General features: G+C 41.4%; 1 protein-coding gene across 3 annotated transcripts in view; it reads left to right on the top strand.

The window, feature by feature from the left end:
* rlim (ring finger protein, LIM domain interacting) overlaps nt 1-17,618 on the top strand; it is a 54,315-nt gene extending 36,697 nt beyond the window's left edge. The window contains exons 4-5 of one of the 3 annotated variants that reach the window (XM_068047265.1): nt 1,796-1,918; nt 13,628-17,618. In XM_068047265.1, the coding sequence (XP_067903366.1) occupies nt 1,796-1,918; nt 13,628-15,321 (1,817 nt within the window). In that variant the 3' untranslated portion in view covers nt 15,322-17,618. The remainder of the gene's footprint in view (nt 1-1,795; nt 1,919-13,627) is intronic. The other 2 variants (XM_068047263.1, XM_068047266.1) reach the window with 2 other exon arrangements.
* The last annotated feature ends 6,863 nt before the right edge of the window (nt 17,619-24,481 follow it).

The following is a 24,481-nucleotide window of genomic DNA, read 5'->3' as shown; positions in this document are numbered from 1 at the left end:
TATAACATTTAAAACAATCCCTCTGCAATTTCAGTAATTTTTACTTTTCGTAGTCAAAGGTATTAAACCATTCTTTTTGGAAAAAATCCAGAGTAGAGCTGCTTTATGGGTTATATCTACATGTTAGCTGCCCTGACAGCATTTGCTGTAGATATAATCCTTGTTTTTAGAGTGGAAGCCCATTTTCTAGAGTCTGCAGTTTACATAGTAATGATAGATTTGGAAAAACTGGGACTGTATTCATTGGAACAGAAAGGTTTAAGGGGATATCCTAAAAGAATTGTTTTAAATGGGTTTGAGGGTAAGTAGTAAAGAATTGTATTTGTTGGTCAGTGAATCAGTAACAAGGGTACATAAGCTAAGGATTAGTATGAGAACCAATAGTTAGAAATGTTTTCCCACAAGTGGTTATTACAATATGGCTACTGACGTCTAGTCTTTTGATAAGTTTTAAACTTGGGCTTTTTCACAAAAAGCTGGGGTCCTATAGCAGAAAATAATAAATTGTCCCCTGAGACAAACTAACTTCGTTTTCACAACTTCCTGTTCCTGGAAGAACAAGAAAGTAGAAATTAGAAGGCTGCTTAGCCACTCCTCTGTTCATCAGAGTGTCCTTCACCTTTGCATCTCCGCAGAGTGGCATTGATGGGATTAAAACCAATCTTTCCACAGATGAACCTTGATAAGCAGACTAGAGAGATGCATATGCTCAAAGCTTTTTGAAACAAAAAGGCATAGAGAGACTTGAATGATAGAAATATTATTCAGGAGTATGTATGTGCTTAACAATTCACTTTATGATGAATACATTAGTTGTGTCTTGATTAGTAAGAAAGATTGTAGTCCCATTATTTGGTTTCAAGGCTGATGATTGTGTTTGGAAAACATCATTGTGGGCAGCATACACATTATAAACTTGATTAGGAAATAAGCAAAGCAAACTGATTTAGCTCGCTATATATAAGCCATGAATAATATCAACAATCTGCTCATGAAAAGCCTTGCTTCTCCTCAGACTATATTTTCAGTGGTAACCCTGTGAAAGTAGATCCAGCAGTAGTCTACTGCTCCCTTAGCTGAGACTAAGGAACAAACGTGGGATCTTACTGATCTATATGACAGCCTTATATGATCTCTGGTGATTTTGCATGAGTTCTAAGATGTATAATGCATATTTTCCAACAGGTTATAATAATGCAAAAGTTATGGTAGAAATAACTTGCCCTTCCATTAAAATTTGACCATTGCTTGTTTTAAAATTGTGTTTCTGTCACAAATGCCTAGTGATTAAAGTCAGTACTTAATGCAGCGCAAAACTAGAGAGACCTGAGAGTGCCAGTTATAATTTCCAGTCTACACCAAATTAGCTGATCTCAGCTGGGGGAACAATTAGAGTGCCCCGGTTGGAGAGAAGAAATCAGTGAAGATTGCCCTTCCTACTTGCTGTCCAGTTCTTGTTGTTAAAAGTGCGTGTGGATGTCAGGCTTGGCTGTGGTGCTGTCCATAGTTCAATAACTCAATGATACTGTCAGGGTTCACATGAAGGATTAGTTAGAAGTGCTGACTTATTGGCTTCGTGGTGGGGGCTTGGTTGTTGCTTCCTGTAGAATTGTACCCTAGTAAGAGTCAGCACCTTCAGAAAGAGAAAATTGACATTCAAAATTTCAGCAAATTACATTATAAAATAATAGTAGGTTCGCAGTGACTGTGACTCCTGTGTCATAAGCTGGTTACCAGAATGTTTGTTGTAATTAATAGCAGTGTTCACTGTACCTATCCTCATTGTATTTTGAAGGGGAAATTACAGAAGAGGAACTTATCAGGCGTCTACAACAGGTGAAGGACGGTGCCATTCAGAACAGCCCTGATGCTAGGAGAAGTGAAGGTTCTGGGGACAACAGAGGTGAGCAATTAAACAGTAAGTGCCCCACTTGTGTAACAGTGAGATACAGAAATATGGTCATTAGTATTTAAATTCAATTATAAATTAGATGTTTTATCAATTTTCCACTTTTCTGTGCCTTATGAGGTCAAAAAATGTGCAGGGTGCAGAATAAAAATACATTGGCAACATTTTTTGAGCATCCTGATAGTTAATGTTACAGGGCTGTGCTGTATTGTGTGGTTCTCTTTCCCTAGATGGGCCCAACCGAAAAGTTCTCTCCTCTTCTAGAACCCTCATCTCCTTGTTTTGAAGTACAATTTGGACAAATAACCATTTGACTGTTTTTCTCTTAAACCCCTAATTCATCTAGTATCCATTCTTCCTCTGAGTAAACTGTTGTCTTTGGAAAGTATAAAAGCTGAGGCTCATCCTGTTTCTAGCTCACTGTCCAAATTTGTGTAATTTCCAATGGATAGTGAAACTTTACCATATTTATGACTTTTGAAATGGCCATACACATTAATGCTGGTGTTCACAGAATAAGATGCTCCATTTAAGAATTCTCCACATTATATAGGCCCAATGCCTGGCCAGATTGAATGTGGGGAAATCTGGTTTTCTGTCAGCATGTGACAATCATGACACTGGAGGTAAATGCTGCTGCATCATCCTTAAGTCCCACCTTAAACCATTGAGCCTATTTGTTTCCCACAGTTAACAAAGCTGTGTTGACAGTGTGGCATCCATTGCAAGTGGGACAAAGCTTTCAGTCTCTCCATAAATGGTCCTTGTTTGTTTAGCTTCTAAGTGTTTTTGGGTTTCCAAAGCCAACCAGTCCACTTTTTCTTTTTCAGGATTTCTCCAGAATTTGGCTCTCCGCACCAGTTGGCAAAACCCAAGGACAAATGTTAACAAAATAATACTGTCCTCATTGGCGCATGTGTGACCTAAACAAAAATGAATTATGAGTTAGTTGAAGATGTTGACCAATTTACAAGCAGTGTTTTATCAGGTCATAAGGCAGCAATAATCAATCGATCGTGTTCTCCAGCTGCCCAAATAGTTCTTTTAAAAACACTAACAAGGGAACTGAAGCACAAAATTGACATTTTAGCTCAGATAATGTTGAACTAGGCTTTTATCATTAGTGCATATACTGCCACTAACTGACACCATCAAAAAAGTGCTGAAAAGTATTTTGACACTAATGTTTGCCAGAGGCTGAAGTACTGTGTAGAATGTATTGGCTCAGTCAAATCAGTGATCTGTATGATTGCATAAAAGGCTCGTCACTAAAACATAAAATTGCTGTTTGTCACATGTTCTCAAACTACCTATAATGAACAACTGCATCATGTGTCCCATCCTATTGAGCACAAAATTGACAGGAAGTGCTGAAAGAAAGATGTCAATTCCTAGCTGAGAGTCACTAGTCTTATTGTCTTGTCAGTCCAGTCAAACTACATGGAAGATTCACTGGCTTTTACTCTGGCACTAAGGACCCTCTTTGGCATTTCAGTGCTGACGACACATCAGCAACAGCCGACACCTGGCATCAAAATTACATTTAGCAGTGCAATTTCCCTCTGATTCTCGTCATGCCCAGAAACGTTTCATCAGGCCTCAGCGATACCAGAAACGTTTCATGCTACACATCCACCTGGATAGTCTAAATGCAGTGTAAAACAAAATATATCCTGCTCAGGTTTGACAGGGATGCCCAACTGATAGATTCCTCAGAAATTGTCCCCCTATCCTTCAAATCTGCTGCCATCACCCCTCAAAAAAACACCCTTGACCCCTCGTTCCTTGCAAGCTGCAATTCCCCTTGACCAATCCTGCCCATCTTTCCCGTAACGGCATGTTTGACTCTCCAATCAGATTTCCATCCCTGCCACAGTACCAATATGGCTCTTATCAAAGACATTCTGTGTGACTGTGACAAAGGCAAATTATCTCTCCTTGTCCTTCTCAACCTGTCTGTAGCCTTTGACATGGTTGACCACACCATCCTCCTTCAACGCCTCCCCAGCATCCAGATGGTGGGACTGCATTCACCTGGTTCCATTTTTTTTTTATCGTAACAAGATAATCACCTGGCGTAGTTTCTCTTCTCACTCGCGCACAATTACCTTTGGTGTTCCCCAAGGATTTATCCTTGGCCCCCACCTATTTTTCATTAACATGCTGCTCCTTGGTGACATCATCAGGAAAACAGCGTTAGTTTCCACATGTATGCTGATGACACCCAGCTCTACCCCACCACCATTTCCTCCACTGTCTCTAAATTGTTAGGATTCTTGTCTGCCATCCAGTGCTGGATGAACAGAAATTTCCTCCAACTAAATATTGTAAAGACTGAAGCCATAGTCTTTGGTCCCCACCACCAAACTCTCTCCCTCGCAACTGTCTGAGGGTGAACCAGACTATTTGCAAACTTGCTGTCATATTTGACCTCTATGGCCACATAAAGGCCACCTATTTCTACCTCGATAACATTGCCCGACTCAGTTGCTGCTTCAGCTTGTCTGCTGCTGAAACCCTCGTTCATGTCTTTGTTACCTCTAGACTTGACTATTCCAACACATTGCTGGCCAGCCACCCATTTTCTACCCTCCTGTAAATTTGAGGTTATCCAAAGTTTTGCCCATATCCTAACTTGCACCGTCCCATTCGCCCATCACCTGTCTGCTTGCTCAACTGCATTGACTCCTGGTTAAGAAACGCCTCAATTTTAAATTCTCACTCTCTGCTCCCTATCTCTGTAATGTCCTCTAGCCCTACAACTCTCCAAGATATCTGCACGCGTCTTAATTCTGGCCTCTTGAGCATCTCCGATTTTAATGGCACAGCCACCAATGATGGGGCTATCAGCTGGCAAGGCTTGAAGTTCTGGAATTCCCTCCGTAAACCCCTCCACCTCGCTACTGCTCTTTCCTCCATTAAGATGGTCCTTAAAACAACCTCATTGACCAATCTTTTGGTCACCTGGCCTAGTATCTCCTTATATGGCTCGGTGTTAAATTTTGTTTTATGACACTCAGTGAAGCACCTTGGAATGTTTTGCTACAGTAAAGGCACTATACGAATGAAAGCTATTGTTGATAAAGTATCTCTCAATCAAGGATCTTCAGCAGTGAGTTATATGTGGCTTGTGTGGCCTGATAATTTGGCCCTCAATGTTCAGGCAATTCAGTTCTATTTATGCTTGTATTTCTTTGAATTTTGTCAGTCAAGAGACTCAGAAGGGGCTGTTCTTGACACTCTTCATTTGTGGATAAATTCTATATTGGGGCATCAAGGTCTGTTTGTATCCAGAGCTTGAGATATATTCTCAATATTATGCATTTAAACAGCTCACAAAGATGCAAAAAACTTGAATGTGCCTGCTGTAAATTAATGATTAAGTTCCCTTTTGCTACCATCCATTTACTTCCTGTAACAATGCATTTGTCCTTCACACATCTTTCATAGCTCCTTTGTCACCCTTTGCTGGGCTGGCTTCTCAAGCTCTTACTTCTGTACCCTATTGTGTGTGTTCCTTGTCTTCCTACAGCTGTTTCTTGGATCATCTTGCAATCTTCACTGATCGTGTGCATTTATCTTTCTCCCTCTTCTGGCTCCCCTTACTTTGCTACTCTTGGTCCTTGGGTTTCGCTCCCACTGCTACTCCCCTATTGTACTGGATCTTCTGTGCTCTGCCAACACCTTGGACCACTATGCACCTTCACTTTTCTCTTGGATCAGCCTCTTTTGGTTTCTTATTGACTCTCCACTCCTCATCCCTTTGATTCCACTGGACAACCTTCAGTAGCACGGCTATTCTGCCACTTGAATGTCTCCTGGATCCACTTACACTATACAACTGTCTCTAAATCTGGATACTGGCTTTTGGATGCTGCAAGCTGACTCCACCTTGGCTACATCAATTTTATCCCATCACAGGGCCTCATATTTTAGCTTTAGATTCCTCTTACTGTCTCCTCCCTGTTCTCTGTTTAGGACCAGTCATAGAGTTTTACAACACAGAAACAGCCCCTTGGGCCCAACGCGCCTGCACCGACCATCAAGCACCCGTCCTAACTAATCCCATTTCCCCGCACTTGGCCCATAACCTTGTACGTTATGGCGTTTCAAGTGCTCATCTAAATACTTCTTGAATGCCTCTAACACCTCTTCAGGCAATGTGTTCCAGATTTCAGCCATCCTCTGGGTCAAAAAATTCTTCCTCAACTCCCCTCTAAACCTCCTGCCCCTTAACTTAATTCTCTGCCCCCTAGTTATTGACCTCTCTACTAAGGGAAAAAGTTTCTTCCTATCTATCCTATCAGTGCCCCTCATAATTTTGTATACTTCAATCAGGTCCCCCCTCAGCCTTCTCCGCTCCAAGGAAAACAACCCCAGCCTATCCAGTCTGTCTTCATAACTGAAATGCTCCAGCCCAGGCAACATCCTGGTGAATTTCCTCTGCACCCTCTCCTTTGCAATCACATCCTTCCTGAAGTGTGGTGATCAGAACTGTACACAGTACTCCAGCTGTGGCCTAACCAGCGTTTTATACAGTTCCATCATAACCTCCCTGCTCTTATATTCTGTGCCTCGACTAATAAAGGCAAGTATCCCGTATGACTTCCTAACCACCTTATCTACCTGTGCTGTTGCCTTCAGTGATCTCTGGACAAGCACCCCAAGATCCCTCTGTACTCCCGAGGGTCCTACCATCCATTGTATATTCCATTGTCTTGTTAGACCTCCCAAAGTGCATCACCTCACACTTTTCAGGATTAAACTCCATTTGCCACTGCTCTGCCCATTTTACCAGCCCATCTATATCGTCCTATAGTCTAAGGCTTTCCTCCTCACTATTTACGACACCAATTTTTGTGTCGTCTGCGAACTTACTGATCATACCTCCTATATTCACATCTAAATCATTAATGTACACTACAAACAGTAAGGGTCCCAGCACCGATCCCTGCGGTACCCCACTGGTCACAGGCCTCCACACTCAAAAACGACCCTCGACCATCACCCTCTGCCTCCTTCCACTAAGCCAATTTTGAATCCAATTTGCCAAATTACCCTGGATTCCATGGGCTGTTACTTTCTTACCATGCGGGACCTTATCAAAAGCCTTACTCAAGTCCATGTAGAGCACATCAACTGCTTTACCCTCATCTACACATCTCATTACCACCTCGAAAAATTCAATCAAATTTGTTATACACGATCTCCCCCTGACAAAGCCATGCTGATTATCCCTGATTAATCCATGCCTCTCCAAGTGGAGATTAATGCTGTCTCTCAGAATTTTTACCAATAATTTCCCTACCACTGATGTTAGACTCACCGGCCTCTAATTACCTGGTTTATCCCTGCTACCCTTCTTGAATAATGGCACCGCATTTGCTGTCCTCCAATCCTCTGGTACCTCTCCTGTGGCCAGAGAGGATCTGAAAATTTGTGTCAGAGCCCCTGCTGTCTCCTCCCTTGCCTCTCACAGAATGTGTCTACAACTGCCTGCTGTGTATATGTAAGCTGAAACCCCTTTATGTCCACTTAAATGTACATTTTTGAAATAAACAGGAAATCATACACAAGGCCATCCCTGACTACTTCCTTGTAACCCTCATCACTCATCTATAATTTTAAAAAAGGTGCAGGAATAAAGACCTGGCGATGTATGTACATATTTCTAGGTGGAAAGACAAATTAAGAAGGCTTCTTTGCCCTCTTTGAGCTCGTTTTCTCATTGAGACCCACATCCTGCTCACTTGACCCAACAAAGTACAGCACAGGACAGGCCATTCGGCCCTCCAAGTCTGCGCCAATCTTGATGCCTGCCGAAACTAAAACCTTATGCACTCCAGGGTCCGTATCCCTCTATTTCCATCCTATTCATGTATTTGTCAAGATGCCTCTTAACCGTCTCTATGGTACCTGCTTCCACCACCTCCCCCGGCAACAAGTTCCAGGCACTCATCACCCTCTGTGTAAAGAACTTGCCTCGCACATCCCCTCTAAACTTTGCCCCTCTCACCTTAAACCTATGTCCCCTAGTAACTGACTCTTCCACCCTGGGAAAAAGCTTCTGACTATCCACTCTGTCCATGCCGCTTATAACTTTGTAAACCTCTATCATGTCGCCCCTCCACCTCCGTCGTTCCAGTGAAAACAATCTGAGTTTATCCAACCTCCCCTCATAGCTGATGCCCTCCAGACCAGGCAACATCCTGGTAAACCTCTTCTGTACCCTCTCCAAAGCCTCCATGTCCTTCTGGTAGTGTGGCGACCAGAATTGCACTCAATATTCTAAGTGTGGCCTAACTAAGGTTCTGTACAGCTGCAACATGACTTGCCAATTTTTATACTCTATGCCCCGACCGATGAAGGCAAGCATGCCGTATGCCTTCTTGACTACCTTATCCACCTGCGTTGCCACTTTCAGTGACCTGTGGACCTGTACGCCCAGATCTCTCTGCCTGTCAATACTCCTAAGCGTTCTGCCATTTACTGTATACTTCCCACCTGTATTAGATCTTCCAAAATGCATTACCTCACATTTGTCCAAATGAAACTCCATCTGCCATTTCTCCGCCCAAGTCTCCAACCGATCTATATCCTGCTGTATCCTCTGACAATCCTCATCACTGTCTGCAACTCCACCAACCTTTGTATCGTCCGCAAACTTACTAATCAGACCAGCTACGTTTTCCTCCAAATCATTTATATATACTACAAAGAGCAAAGGTCCCAGCACTGATCCCTGCGGAACACCACTAGTCACATCCCTCCATTCAGAAAAGCACCCTTCCACTGCTACCCTCTGTCTTCTATGACCGAGCCAGTTCTGTATCCATCTTGCCAGCTCCCCTCTGATCACGTGTGACTTCACCTTTTGTACCAGTCTGTCATGAGGGACCTTGTCAAAGGCTTTACTGAAGTCCATATAGATAACCTCCACTGCCCTTCCTTCATCAATCATCTTCGTCACTTCCTCAAAAAACTCAATCAAATTAGTGAGACGAGACGCGACCTCCCCTTCACAAAACCATGCTGCCTCTCGCTAATAAATCCGTTTGTTTCCAAATGGGAGTAAATCCTGTCCCGAAGAATCCTCTCCAATAATTTCCCTACCACTGACGTAAGGCTCACCGGCCTATAATTTCCTGGATTATCCTTGCTACCCTTCTTAAACAAAGGAACAACATTGACTATTCTCCAGTCCTCTGGGACCTCGCCTGTAGCCAATGACGATGCAAAGATTTCTGTCAAGGCCCCAGCAATTTCTTCCCTTGCCTCCCTCAGTATTCTGGGGTCGATCCCATCAGGCCCTGGGGACTTATCTACCTTAATGCTTTGCAAGACACCCAACACCACCTCCTTTTTGATAACGACATGACCGAGACTATCGACACTCCCTTCCCTAGGCTCATCATCCACCAAGTCCTTCTCCTTGGTGAATACTGATGCAAAGTACTCATTTAGTACCTCGCCCATTTCCTCTGGCTCCACACATAGATTCCTTTCTCTGTCCTTGAGTGGGCCAACCCTTTCCCTGGTTACCCTCTTGCTCTTTATATACGTATAAAAAGCCTTGGGGTTTTCCTTAATCCTGTTTGCCAATGACTTCTCAACCCCTTTTAGTCCTCCTGACTCCTTGCTTAAGTTCCTTTTTACTGTCTTTATATTCCTCAAGGGATTCGTCTGTTCCTAGCCTTCCAGCCCTTACGAATGCTTCCTTTTTCTTTTTGACGAGGCTCACAATATCCCGTGTTATCCAAGGTTCCCGAAACTTGTCAAACTTATCCTTCCTCACAGGAACATGCTGGTCCTGGATTCTAATCAACTGACGTTTGAAAGACTCCCACACTCCCACTCCTCAAACAGCCGCCCCCAATCTAAATTCTTCAGTTCCTGCCTAATATTGTTATAATTAGCCTTCCCCCAATTTAGCACCTTCACCCGAGGACTACTCTTATCCTTATCTACAAGTACCTTAAAACTTATGGAATTATGGTCACTGTTCCCGAAATGCTTCCCTACTGAAACTTCGACCACCTGGCCGGGCTCATTCCCCAATACCAGGTCCAGTACGGCCCCATCCCTAGTTGGACTATCTACGTATTGTTTCAAGAAGCCCTCCTGGATGCTCCTTACAAATTCTGCCCCCATCCAAGCCCCTAGCACTAAGTGAGTCCCAGTCAATATAGGGAAAGTTAAAATCACCCACCATTACAACCCTGTTACCTTTACATCTTTCCAAAATCTGTCTACATATCTGTTCCTCTACCTCCCGCTGGCTGTTGGGAGGCCTGTAGTAAACCCCCAACATTGTGACTGCACCTTTCCTATTCCTGAGCTCCACCCATATTGCCTTGCTGCATGACCCAACCGAGGTGTCCTCCCGCAGTACAGCTGTGATATTCTCCTTAACCAGTAATGCAACTCCCCCACCCCTTTTACATCCCCCTCTATCCCGCCTGAAGCTTCTAAATCCTGGAACATTTAGCTGCCAATCCTGTCCTTCCCTCAACCAAGTCTCTGTAATAGCAACATCATAGTTCCAAGTACTAATCCAAGTTCTAAGTTCATCTGCCTTACCTGTTATACTTCTCGCATTGAAACAAATGCACTTCAGACCACCAGTCCCGCTGTGCTCCGCAACATCTCCCTGCCTGCTCTTCCTCTTAGTCTTACTGGCCTTATTTACTAGTTCCCCCTCATTTATTTCACTTGCTGTCCTACTGCTCTGGTTCCCACCCCCCGCCACACTAGTTTAAACCCTCCCGAGTGATGCTAGCGAACCTCGCAGCCAGGATATTTGTGCCCCTCCAGTTTAGATGCAACCCGTCCTTCTTGTACAGGTCCCACCTGTCCCTGAAGAGATCCCAATGGTCCAGATATCTGAAACCCTCCCTTCTACACCAGCTGTTCAGCCACGTGTTTAGCTGCACTATCTTCCTATTTCTAACCTCACTGGCACGTGGCACAGGGAGTAATCCCGAGATTACAACCCTAGAGGTCCTGTCTTTTAACTTTCCACCTAACTCCCTAAACTCCCCATTGCTATTAAACAACTGATCAGCTAACTTTCCTTCCTGGGCCCCATGCTAGTTGACATTGTAATTGGTACCCTTTCCTCAAGTATTGTCCAATTTGTTTCAGACCTGGTGTCAATTCCCCATTCCTCAAAAAATAATCTTTAACCCACCTTTTGTCTTTGCAAACTACTGTCCCATCCCCAACCTCCCTTTCCATTCCAAAGTCCTTGTGTGTTTTCAGCTCCCAAACTCATTTATAGTATTGCAGCTAACCTTGTCAAAGGCTGCAGAGAGGACAGGGAAGAAAAATGGTCCATAGTCCGAGGATTCTGTTTGGCAGGGACAGAAACTTGATTGAAGAAGTTTGTCAAACATGGAGTTGCAGGAAGAAGGGCACAGATTTGGGAGGCTATCGCATGTTCAAGGACTTTGGGGAGCAAAGCATGGAAAGAAAACTGGCTTCTGCACCAAATATTTTGTGGTTAGCCAGAAAGCGTGGGTGGATGGTTAACTGCACCCAGTACTTGACTTCAGGGTTCTAAATTAATTCCTCAGAAAAGTTCTAGGAGGTTACAGTTCTTGAGATTATTCAGGCAATAGGAGACAGGCTAGCAGCTGTGGATGTGAAAGATGACTAATTTTATATCGCTATTTAGGAATGTCATTGGAGATTCTGGTTCAGTTTCAAAAGACAAAGCTGTTGGTATAAGGACATACCATTTGGCGCCACACTGGCACCCAAGGTTTTACAAAGTGCCTGTCTGTACTTACAACTCATCAAGGATGCCCACGTTTATCTGCATTGGATGACAGATTCATCAGAGCACCTTGGAGTCCCACTGGCATGGCCATGCAGCAGGTAATTAGTGCAGTCCAGGAGTTGGGTTCATAATCAATTAATGTTCTTAAGAGCATTATTTTGAACTAGCTGGCTGGTTTGTGCTACTCAGATTTGCTTTTCTTTTTATTGAGATAATGCTTTTCAATGAAAAGCTACCTACAAATATTTGGCCACCTTCCTTGTGGTTCTCAAACTTTGTTTGAGATTCCATCAACTTAAACTGCTCAACCAATGAATGTTCCTTTGTCAACAGGTAAGGATTGACCGGGCCTTTGCTACACGGTGGTCACAATGATAATGGGTATGTCCCTGTCTGGATGGGCTGTTCAATTATAGGGGATTGTGTTTGTATCAGATGGACAACAGAAAAGTCCACCGAGCACATCAAACACTTAGAATTTAGGATGATCTGGTTAACTGTTGAAGACTTCCAGGTCTTAATCTGGGGTAAATTAACCTATGTATGACTAGACAATGTCACATTATCAGCAAATGGAGCAGGACCTCTCAAAAGCCATCAGGATGCATACTACAAAATAATAAACATACCAGGTTAAATTTGTTGCTACATGTAGTGAATCAGCTAGTAGAAATACAAACAAAATGTTGGGAATATTCAGGTCTGGCAGCATCTGTAAAGAGAGAAATAACAGTTAACATTTCAGGTCTGTGTCGTTTTGTCAAAACTGGAAAAAGTTAGAGATGGAAATAGGTTTTAAGCAAGTACAGAAGCAGGAAAGGAGGGGAGGGAAGGATGAAAGGGAAAGTCTATGATGGGGTTGAAGGCAGGAGTCATTTTCTGTTTATATTTCAGATTTCCAACATCCACAGCATTTTGCCTTTAGTAATAGATTTAGTGAACTTACAGGCGGTAGATTAGACGTGTCTACTTTATATTCTAAATAAAACATTTAGGCGAGTTTGGAGTTGCTACCAAAAGTTGCTTCCATTTGTTTATTCAGATCAGGAAATTGCCCCACTGTTCATTGTTGGCATGCCAGTCTGATGGGAGGATTATTATTTCTCACCTGCTCAAAGTCCCAAATTACTATGCCTCAAACCTGTGATGTAAAGATCCAAGACACATATCTAACAAAGCAGATGGCCAAGTAGATGGTTGAATGCAGCTTTCTAGGCATTTCTCAATCAGGTGTTCATAAGGCAGGTCTGATCAAGATTAGTGTCTTGATTTGATATTTGACAGTCTGTCTTTGTGGCTCATTCTGCTGTCCCTTCACACTATCATTTCTCTAACCCAGCACCCCCTCACTGCCCCCGCCCACTGCCCCAGCCATTCCAGGCCTCCGCAGGGACTTAGATTTTTAGAATTGGAAGCTTATTAATCAGTTTGAGGTTATCTTCAGCTATCTACAGCATTGTATCATTACGTGTACTCAACATAATGTTTCTCATGAACAGACATTTCAAAAGTGGGAGGTTTTCATCTATTGGGAGAACAAAATCTTAACACTGGGCAGTGACTCAATTACTAGAGGACATAGATACAAGGTAATTATGAAAAGAATAGAGAGAAATTAGATTTTTTTTACTTTTGCACAAGTTTGTTAGTTCATGGAATGCCTGAGCATTGGAGGCAGAATCCACAGAGATAAATATTTGGGGGGAAGATTGAAGACTATGGGGGAAAAGGAATGGAACTGAATGGAGAGCTGTTACAGAATTTGTACAGATGCATGTGCAGAATTACCCCTCTTTCTACAATTCTGAACAATCAAACTAGATTTTATTCCAATAGTGTGGAGGATTCATATCATTCAAAGAATCCAAAGGGCCCTACACGGGAAATGTACTATAATGTTTTTGTTGTTGATGGTTTCTCTTGTTTTGCCCCTGTAGGTGCTGAGGGTTCAGAAGAAGGGTCAAGTGGAGATTCTCTTCTGGAGTGGTTGAATGCTTTTAGACAGACGGGGAACACGACGAGAAGTGGGCAAAGTGGGAATCGGTCATGGAGAGCGGTCAGTCGTACAAACCCAACAAGTGGTGATTTTAGATTCAGCTTGGAAATTAACGTAAGTCGGAGTAGAATTGATCAAAGTGCTGAGATGGAAAGTGAGCAACCCATGGACACTTCAAACACAGCAGTAACAGTGCCAGCAGCAGAAGAAGCAGTGACACCGGTACCATCAGGGAATATGAACACACCCCCACCAACAGCAGCACAACCACCACATGCTGTAACAGCTCCACCAATGACCGTAGCAGAAGACAATATCCAGAGTGAACCCGAGAGGTCTGAATCCACTGTAACAAGGCAAAGTAGAAGACCAAGTGGGGAATTATCCTATGAAAACAGGTATGAACTTTTGAGACGAGAGCTTGAAACTCAGGCTCATCAAGGTCGCTCAAGAAGTGGTAGAAGCAGAAGCCCAGAGCGCCGAAGGTCTTCTAGAACAAGAAGCAATCGAAGTCGGTCACCCTTGCATACAGTTGGTGAGGGGGTTAGTAGATCACGACGTCAGGGGTCTTCCCAGAGGTCTGATAGATCCATTTCAGAAAGTGGAACAGAAGGAAGTTCCAGAACTAGACAGCATGTGGTGTCCAGGCAGAGTCGGGTTGGAAGTGAGGTGCAGGCTGAAGTAACTAATGTTTCTGCATCTGAGCCAAGTGAACCTCGAGAGCCTTCCCAGGAAACTGCTGATTCTTCAGAAGCTGTCGTTGGTGATCCCTCTGTAGGTGGGCGCCGACCGCCTACCATTATGTTAGATCTGCAAGTGAGAAGGGTGAGACCTGGTGAAAATGCAGATAGAGATAGTATAGCTAACAGGACTCGGTCACGATCCCAAACATCTGACAACACTGTTGTTTATGAAAGTGAGCGGGGTGGGCTCAGACGCACATTCTCTCGCTCTGAGCGAGCAGGGGTGCGAACTTACGTCAGCACCATTCGAATTCCTTTTCGCAGGATTTCTGATTCGGGTCTTGGAGAGGCCGCCTCAGTTGCCCTCCAAACAATACTACGCCGGATAATGATGGGTGGGGAACTGAGTTCCTTTGTGGACAGTGACAGTGATTCTGAATCGAGCAACAGGGGCCAAAATCAAGTGCAGGATGTCTCCGAATCGCAGAACAGCACAAGTGAATCCCCAAGCATGGCCTCTGAAGGCAGAATGGGCGAGCAACAGGCAGGGGAACAGCGAAATGGCAGTGAAACAGATAGCATACCTGGTGCTAGGAGAAGAGAAGGTCAGCAAACTCGAGGCTTGTTTGGCCTTGAAGAAAGTGGTACTTTGCCTATACTTAGGCTTGCCCATTTCTTCCTGCTAAATGATGAAGACGAGGATGATCAGCCCAGGGGACTGACTAAAGAGCAGATTGACAACTTGTCCACAAGAAATTTTGGGGAAAGTGATGCAATTAAAACCTGCAGTGTATGCATTAGTGAGTACACTGCAGGAAACAAGCTGCGCAAGCTTCCCTGCTCTCACGAGTATCATGTTCACTGTATTGATCGCTGGTTGTCTGAAAACTCCACATGTCCCATATGCCGTCAGGCTGTTTTAGTTCGCAGCACTGGTGAAAGTGTTGGCTAGTGTACAACTTCCATCAATTTGTGCTCCAGTATTGATGTAATGTAGAATTAGCTAGCTGTACCAAACAGTGAACCATTTAAAATTGTACTTCAGAATGTAGTGGGGAAATTCAAAATAGCCATACCTAATACTTCTACGTGACTGCTTCCTATCCTTTGTTCAAGGAAAGGCTTCTTTCTTTTTGCTAATCTTTAAGGGTTTGGACACTTTTAAATTCTTTTGTGAGTGTGCACCATTGCGCTATTTTTAAAGTGAAAAGATTTTACCATGCTCAGAAACAAATTATAACTATACTGTATTTAGGGTATGACTTCTGGCATTTGGTATCTTGTGTCTGTTGGCTTAACCTTTTTTAAGGATCTGTTCTTAGCATGGTAAATAAGTTATTTAAACTTTAATGCTTTGCTGCTGCTTTCACTCATTTTGTAAGCGTTAAATCCTTGCCCTGATTTCTGTCACGTTGTTTGTGCTTCATCTGGGTTAGCTGTATTGAATTTCAAGTTTTTTCATTTTTTGTAATTATTTTTTAATCAAAATTATTTCCTTTTCTGATGTATGATTTCAGTTTATGTGCACACCTAGTGGTGTATTTTAGCAATTCAGAGTATTTGTTCACAGTTTGTTGCAGGGTCTGTGTACTTGGGAAGGGGAAATTGGCCACTTTAAAAAAAAAAATTTGCAATGCAAATTGTCACTGCTTATAAAAATAATTCTAATTTACTGCACATCTTTAATGGACAGATTGCCTTATACTACAACATATCAAGTCTATGGGACTAATTGGAGACATGCAGCAGTTAAGTATTCTGTACAATGGAGTTATTTACTATCTCATCCATTTAAAAAAAAAAGCCATCAATTTATTTCCATTTTTTTATGGAGTTACTCTGTACCTCCCTTTTTATCAACTCTTGCCTCCACCTTGTACCTCCGTGCTTTTAAAAATATTTTAAAGTGGGGAATGACCCACCAGTCCAATGACATGGGGTCTTGAATAAGAAGCATTTTGCCTTTGGGAAGCTGGCTGTTTTTGATTTCTCTACAGTCGATTGGAACAGCAGCAGGACTGTGTGTGGGCGCACTAGCCACTCGCCACATTTCTGCCAGTTTCCGACACTGCGCTATGTAATCTGTGCCTAATAAAAAACCTTTTGACTTCACAGCTTGCCGCTTAAATGACAGTTGGTTTTGTTGCAACCCTACAGCAGTATGTCTGTGGTCAGTGTGTAGCAGACTACTCTGAAATCCTGATGGAATATTGGGGAGTTCTGTGGTAAAATGCAGACCTGGTCTGCATGGAATATAAGCTCCAGTATTCAGTCAATTGACAATGTTGCATTTATAGGATGTAGAGAGTAAGGATGCTGCAGTGTAATAAAACACGCTGGAAATTGCAGTTTTTTAAACCATGAAATTAAAATGTTACAGTTGTAATATAACTGAATTGAAGAATCAATAGGGCTTTTTTGGGGGAGAATGGCTTTCTTGTCTTTATGCACAGGATAATGGAAAGTAATGTCCCTGTTTAGTGTGTTGCTTATCCTGATGTATATGGAAAACCCATTTTTGTACAAAAATGACCAGATATTAATGGCATCTTGTATAAATTTTAAATGCCACTATTGTAACGTGCACTTGCATTACTGAAATAGTTTAGTTCCACAAGCAAATATTATTAGAAGAGAATGATGCTATGACACAATAGGAATCCCACAGACTGTGATCAGTCCTGCATAAGGCGAACTGTATAATAAAGATTCAAAGCGAATTAGGAGACAAGTGCTTTAAGAAGTCCAGGGAGAGTTTTTCCATCAGCTGCAGGAGTCCTACCAAAGTGCATGTACTTTGGTTTTCTGTACAGGGCTTGTTTAAAGTGATTTAGTTTATTTATGTAATCTGTTGTACTAATTTTTGTAAATTAGTAACTTGAGTTTTCATGCAAAAATACAAGTTTGATTACCCAGTTGTCATTTAACTTTCTGGGAAGAAGAAGCATAAATTGCAAATAGACATTATCTTTTGACATTGACCATTTGAAGAGTTGCATTATCCATAAATGTTAATAAAACATTGCACGAAAAAGCAACTAGCGCCGTTGTCTGAGGTTTATTCCTTTCCTTTTCTTGCTTTAGTTGAGTCATCTTTTGATATTTGGATTTATTTTTAGATCATCAATGATCCATGAACTCACCACTTTTAATGATACCGTTGCATAATATCTGCTGCCACCGTTCATTTTCCAGAACATTCTGATCATTTAATCTCCACATTTACTTACTGATCAAGATGCATGAGTAGGATTTTTCACAAATCAACTTGAAACATTATTCAAACCAAAATCTCTATGTGGAAGCTGAAGTTGGGAATCACCTGCCTGATTGTCATTTTTATAACAATGTATTTCTTAGCTTATAGCGCATGAGTACTGGGAACTTAAGCAAACTGCAAGATTAGAGAAATCAAGATGTCTAGGTTGTTGCTTCAGTGTAACTCATCCTGCATCAGTTACATGGCTGATTGTCAGGACACTGCCATTGTCAAAACCAGCTATGATGTAATAAAACGGCTCACATGAAGGCCACTGTATATTTGCTAAGAATAAATAAATGGAGTCTCATATTTTAAGATGTAATTTGAACTGTAAATCCTAGGTAAACATAATTTTTGTTAATATTTTTCCACGTATGTCACATGCCGCTTTGTAACACAGGCTTTGTAACCTATCATGCTCAGTGCAAAACAATTTACTCAAAAACCATTTAAAAATCCTATGCATTATAAAGATCAAACAGCTGAAAGATTGTCAGGGCGCTGAACATTTGGAGCATATTTGTGTTGATTGCCTTTAATTGTAGGAGGTAATAATTGCTCTGGAGAGAGTACAGAGGAGATTTGCAGTGGTAGGGAAACTTGGAAAAACTTCTGAGGGACAGGCTTAATCTCCACTTGGAGAGGCAGGGATTAATTAGGGATAGTCAGCATAGCTTTGTTAGAGGGCGATCGTGTCTAACAAACTTGATTGAATTTTTCGAGGAAGTGACTAGATGTGTAGATGAGGGTAAAGCAGTTGATGTACTCTACATGGACTTCAGCAAGGCTTTTGATAAGGTCCCGCATGGGAGATTAGTTAAGAAGGTAAGAGCCCATGGGATCCAGGGCAATTTGGCAAATTGGATACAAAATTGGCTTAGTGGCAGGAGGCAGAAGTTGATGGTCGAGGGCTATTTTTGCAAGTGAAAGCCTGTTGACCAGTGTACCACAGGGATCGGAGCTGGGACCCTTGCTGTTTCTAGTGTACATTAATGATTTAGATGTGAATATAGGAGGTATGAACAGCAAGTTCGCAGATGACATGAAAATTGGTGTCTTAAATAGGAGGAAAGCCTTTAGATTACAGGATGATATAGAAGGGCTGGTAAGATGGGCGGAACTGAGGCAAATGGAATTTAATCCTGAGAAGTCTGAGGTGGTGTGTTTTTGGAGGGCTAACAAAGCAAGGGAATATACAATGGATGGTAGGACCCTAGTAGGTACAGGGGGTCAGAGAGACCTTCATGCACTTGATCATAGATCACTGAAGGCACAGCAGCACAGGTAGATAATGTGGTTAGGAAGGCATATGGGCTACTTGCCTTTATTAGCCAAGGCATAGAATATAAGAGCAGGGAGGTTATGATGGAGCTGTATAAAATGCTAGTTAGGCAACAGCTGGAGTACTGTGTACAGTTCTGGTCACCACACTATAGGAAGAACTGGAGAGGGTGCAGAGGAGATTCACCAGGATGTTGCCTGGGCTGGAGCATTTCATCTATGAAGAGAGACTGGATAGGCTAGGGTTGTTTTCCTTAGAGCAGAGAAGGCTGAGGGGGGACCTGATTGAGGTATACAAATTATGAGGGGCATTGATAGAGTAGATAGGAAGGACCTGTTTCCCCTAGCGGAGAGGCCAATTAGCAGGGGCCTCAGGTTTAAGGTGATTGGTAGAAGGATTAGAGGGGACATGAAAAAACGTTTTCACCCAGAGGGTGGTGGGTGTCTGGAATTCACTGCCTGGATCGGTGGTGGAGGCAGAAACCCTTCTTTAAAAGGTACCTGGATATGCACCTGAAGTGCTGTAACCTGCAAGGCTACTGATTAGGTGCTGGAAGGTTGGATTAGATTAGGCGACTAGTTTTCTCAGCTGCTGCAGACACGATGGGCTGAATGGCCTCCTGTGCCATAATCTTTCTTTGGTTAGTTGCCCATGTTTTGCTATGAAGTTGGTAGACTTAATGCTGTATCCATGCAGCTTGCATTCATCTTGGTCAAGTTGGCTTGTTAGTCAACCTGGTATCAAAAAATACTGTAAATTGTGTCCATGTAGAAATCCACAATGTTGGAGGAAAACTCTGTTGGTGGTAATAACTAACTTTTTGTATTGAGGATCACTCAGTCATGCTACAACATGCTGCACTACTGGGAGATGGAACTTGGGTTTGGTCCTTTTGATTCTGCATAACCTGAAACTGAACAGTGATGGGAAAGGTTTTTCTTCAATAAAATTTATACAGCGTATATATGCTGCCATTATTTTTGTTGCCTTTGGTAGTCAAATATTGCCATACATTTGACCATGAGTTTGTACATTCAGCAGTCCCAACACTTTCAGATTTTTTTAAACCTATAATTCTCACTCTCTAATGTAGCTAAATCTGTAGCAGTGTAACAACAACTTTTCCATAGTACCTTTAACATAATAAAACCTCCCATGGCGCTTTACAGGACTATTATAAAACAAACCAAGCCACAAAAGGAAATATTAGAAGATTAGTCAAAGTGATAGATTTTAAGGAATGTCTTAGAGCAAGAATGCAAAGCGGAGAGGTGTAGAGAGGGTATTCCAGTGGTGGGGTAATTAAAGTCAGGGATGCATATGAGGAGAATTAGAGGCATGCAGATATCTTGGAGGGTTGTGGGGCTGGAGGAGATTACAGAAATGGGGAGGGGTGAGGCCATGGAGGGATTTGAAAATGAGGATGGGAATTTTAAAATAGTGTCTGACCGGGAGTTAATGTAGGTCAGCAAGCACAGGGATGATAGGGGACTGGGACTTGGTGTGAGTTAAGAAACAGCAGAGTTTTGGAGGACGCCAACTTTACAGAGTGTAAAATGTGGGAGGCCATCCAGCCGTGCATTGGAATTGACACATCTAGAGGTAACGAAGACATAAATGAGAGTTTCAGCAGCAGATGAGCTGAGATGGACAAGTCGGGCAATATTATGGAGGTAGAAATAGGTGGCCTTAGCGATGGTGCAAATATGAGGTTGCAAGCTCATCTCAGGGTGTAACCTATGAAAGATGCTATATGAGCCTCATTTATTGTAATTCCCTGCAAATGCAGGACATTTTGTTTTCCCCCTGAAATTCTGCACTTGAGTTAGGACTGCGGAACTGGTAAACTCAAATTCCATGGTTACCTTATGCATCTTTCTCCAACCTTAACTGTTTAGGTAAGGGGCTGGATCTTGCCGGAGCTAGACATCTCACAGCATTACAGATTCCGCTCAAAAATGTTTTGTGTTATAACTTGCTGGAACTGCAAGCTGATAACGCCACAGTGAATGCAATGGTCACAGGGACCTTAGTGAACAGCAGGATCAACAGTATTTCCTTGAGCGATGGCATTTAAAGATTGAGAAATAAAGGCACCACTGAGTAGGAGGGTAAATAAGATGCAAAAAAAAATCGATTAAGAAGAGGAAAAAGATGGAAAGGAAAAGTAAGAATTTTTCTTTTTTTAAAAAAACTTTACAATTGGAGTTTTTATAATCTCTTAATTGTCCATATGTAGGCATGTAGTTGAACAGTTTAAAATTATTCCCAATCTGAGCCAGAGGGGTTGATTGGCATTTCATTAACAATTATCACATTATTTAAAAAGTCTTAAACTTAACTTTTAAAGACACCATTAACAGGAAGGCTAAGGGTGGGATACCTTTTGTGCGAAGCAAATGATGGAACGGCTTAAATTTGCCTGCGAATTCTGGTGATATGCTTTTCCAGCACGATCTGGCCCATAATGTAGCCTTCTCCTGTTCTATCGAGACTTGATTTGGAAGGAAGATACTAAGATCTCCAGACTTAACCTTATATTCTGAACCACAGTAATTCAGTTTGATTTTCAGTGGGTTACACAAGTTTGCCAATTAATAATAAAAATAAATCCCTATTGTGAGAAACATAGCCCACTTAATAATAATTTACACCAAGTCAAACTCTGAAGAAGTAAGTTTATTTAACGTTCTTGCAAGATCAGGTGTCCTACAAGCAGGCACCCCGATCAACATATTCAGTTCATGTTTATACAATACAAATCCATTTGTCCATTACATTATTGGTTATAACGTATTATGACACTAACCTATCCTATGGTTGCTACAGTCTCCTCCTCTGTTTACTTCTCCCCCTACTCTAACTTTCTAGCCCCTAACTCTTGTTTTTGTTTTACCTTATTTGGCTCTCCATTGTGTGTTTTAACTTGCAGCTGTCAGCCTTTATCTTAGTGGGGCAGTTTCTTATTCACTACATCCTTTGTTCTAACTCTTGCTGTTTCTCTTTTATCTGCCTAAGCACAATTTTTAAGTGATGTACTGTCCCAAGGTCTTTACTTACATACCCTTATCAGTTCTCTTTGTCAGTGATGTACTGTCTTAAGGTCTTTACTTACATACCCTTATCAGTTCTCTTTTTCAGTGATTTCATTATGTTGAGTACAAATGACTTCTTGGTAACTTTCCACAAGCTGTAGAAACAACATTTCAGTATTTCTTATTCTCACACTATTGAGCTGCAGCCAGGTTGTCCATATGAAATTAAAATTCTTAGCTTGCATCACTATAAGCTGCTTTCACTTTGAAGTAATGGGAAGTTTGCAGTATATCTGGTTAAACTGGTGCATATACGTCACATTTGAAAAATTTAAAGTAGCCCAGCCAAAACCATCTGTTTTACATACTTGGGAGAACAAATTAATTGAAGTATTAAATAGACTGTAGTTATTTCGTAAATTTGCAACAGTATTTCCAAAATAAGTTTGACTTAAATGTTCATATGGTGATTCACTAAAATTTACAATAGCTGCCCTAGTTTTAAGCTAAACTAGCAAATTGCCAATGCTCATGATCAGATTGGGTTTTTAAGTAATGCCTATTTTAAATAAATAGATGGCAATGAAGTTAGAAAATGTCTTCAGAAACTAACTCCACACCTTTGTAGCCAGAGCCTGCAACTTATTGTGACAGTTGATAATGGGAAATTTTGATGTAGCATTTTACATCAGTTAATGTTGTCAGAAAAGATGAAGCAAAAAATTGTGACAACAGGAAATATGGTTTGTGAATAGGAAGTGTATGTCCTATACAATATTTTTCTCCAATCTCCCACAGCATTTCACGGGGGAAATGAGAACATGTTATCTCCAGGTGAAGTATTGTTAGATGCTGAAGGATAGTTGGACCAGGGATGGCAGATGGAATTCAGTTCCTGTTTTTTAAAGTCATACATTTCTTTATTTTTATTCCCATGTTCACATTTATAATAGAAATGTCTTCATTAAAGTTGTCATAGGCAGTTCCCATTGTAAATTTACACAAAGGAATTGAATAATGGGGGGAAAATTGACATGAAGTGTGCACAGATGTACCACTGTGAACAATAGATCTAGGTTTGTTTTGTGGATCTATGACTTTCTAATATACTTGCAACCTCCTATATTTACTGTCTATAAGCTTTTAGATTAATTTAGATAAGTGCATTTTCAAAAGTTTTGTTATCCCAGCTGTTGAGAGGTATACAATATATTACTTGTTCATATACTGTGCTAGTACTCGCATTTAAATATAATGAACTTTGACCAGGACCCACTGCTGCTGATGGATGATGTTCAACATACTGTGATTAGAAGTGGAGGCCTTGCTCTCTCTTGTTTTGTCACTCTGTAACCTCATTCTTTGCCTCTCTTTCTAATGTCTTAGTTCACAATTCATCCCTTCAGCTTTATTACTTCATTTGCTGCCATTTGTACTTATCACCTGTGCTGTGTTGGTAGTACTCTTAACGCTTGAGTCAGAAGATGGGCTAAACTGACACCTCAGTGCAGTACTGAGTGCTGCCTTTGGAAACAACTGCCTGCCAGCTCAAGACAATATAAAAGATCCAGTGGAATTATTCAAAGGAAGATCAGGGAGTTCTCCTGGTATCTTGGACAACATTTTTTCTCCAACTCTACACAATTAAAACTAGTCAATCACTTGCTTCTTGTGGGGTCTTAATGTGTGTAATTAACTGATTTTTTCTTCCGACAAATAGTACAAGTAGTGGCTGCCTTTGAAAAGTAATCTATTGACTATGGAGCATGTTAGGATGTCCAACATTGAGTTTTAAATAATTTTTTAAACCACATTAATTGGAATACAAATAAACTGGGAATTTAGCTGGAACTGCAAGCTCTTTAATTTTTTTGCAATTAATTTTTGAATATTGTCATTTTATCTTGGTAGATGCATTGTGATATACCTGTATCTGTGATTCTTGTGCTGGAAATAAAATCATTAAACAACTGCAGTCATTCAATAAAATGAAATGGCTGTTTGCATGAGCTGATTTAGGAGCTGAATTCTGTGCAATGGGATAATTTTTGGAATCTAGTATTTTCATTGATTATTGTCATTCCTTATATTTCTTGATGGGTTAATTCAAAAAGGATTATTTTCCTTGCTACTTGCATAATCACAAAGGCACCTTCACTATGGGCATGCAAATAAATGCAAATGAGCTTTCAAATTTACAGAACATAACTGAGCATTGCAGTCACACAGACCAGTGGTCTGTATTGCATGTCGTAGCAGTACACCTGTTGTAAAATTCTGAGTTTGGGCATCTTTAGAAGTAAAACTCACTATTTTTAAAATTTGGCTGTTCATGAGTGCAGTAACTGAACAGCTTGAAATTAAAAATAAATACATTCATAAGTCAAAAAATAAATCTTTTCATTAGACAATATGAGCATGCTCCAAAATGAAACCAGAGTAAAAATAAGCTTTTGCAAGATGTGCATAACCGCATTGGGGAACGAATAGTAAATTACTTGTAGCCAGACTCTAGAAACCACCAACTTATCTG

This window comes from Heterodontus francisci, chromosome 15 (assembly GCF_036365525.1).
Source record: "Heterodontus francisci isolate sHetFra1 chromosome 15, sHetFra1.hap1, whole genome shotgun sequence".
Classification (NCBI taxonomy): domain Eukaryota; kingdom Metazoa; phylum Chordata; class Chondrichthyes; order Heterodontiformes; family Heterodontidae; genus Heterodontus; species Heterodontus francisci.
This window is presented reverse-complemented; position numbering and strand designations above follow the sequence as displayed.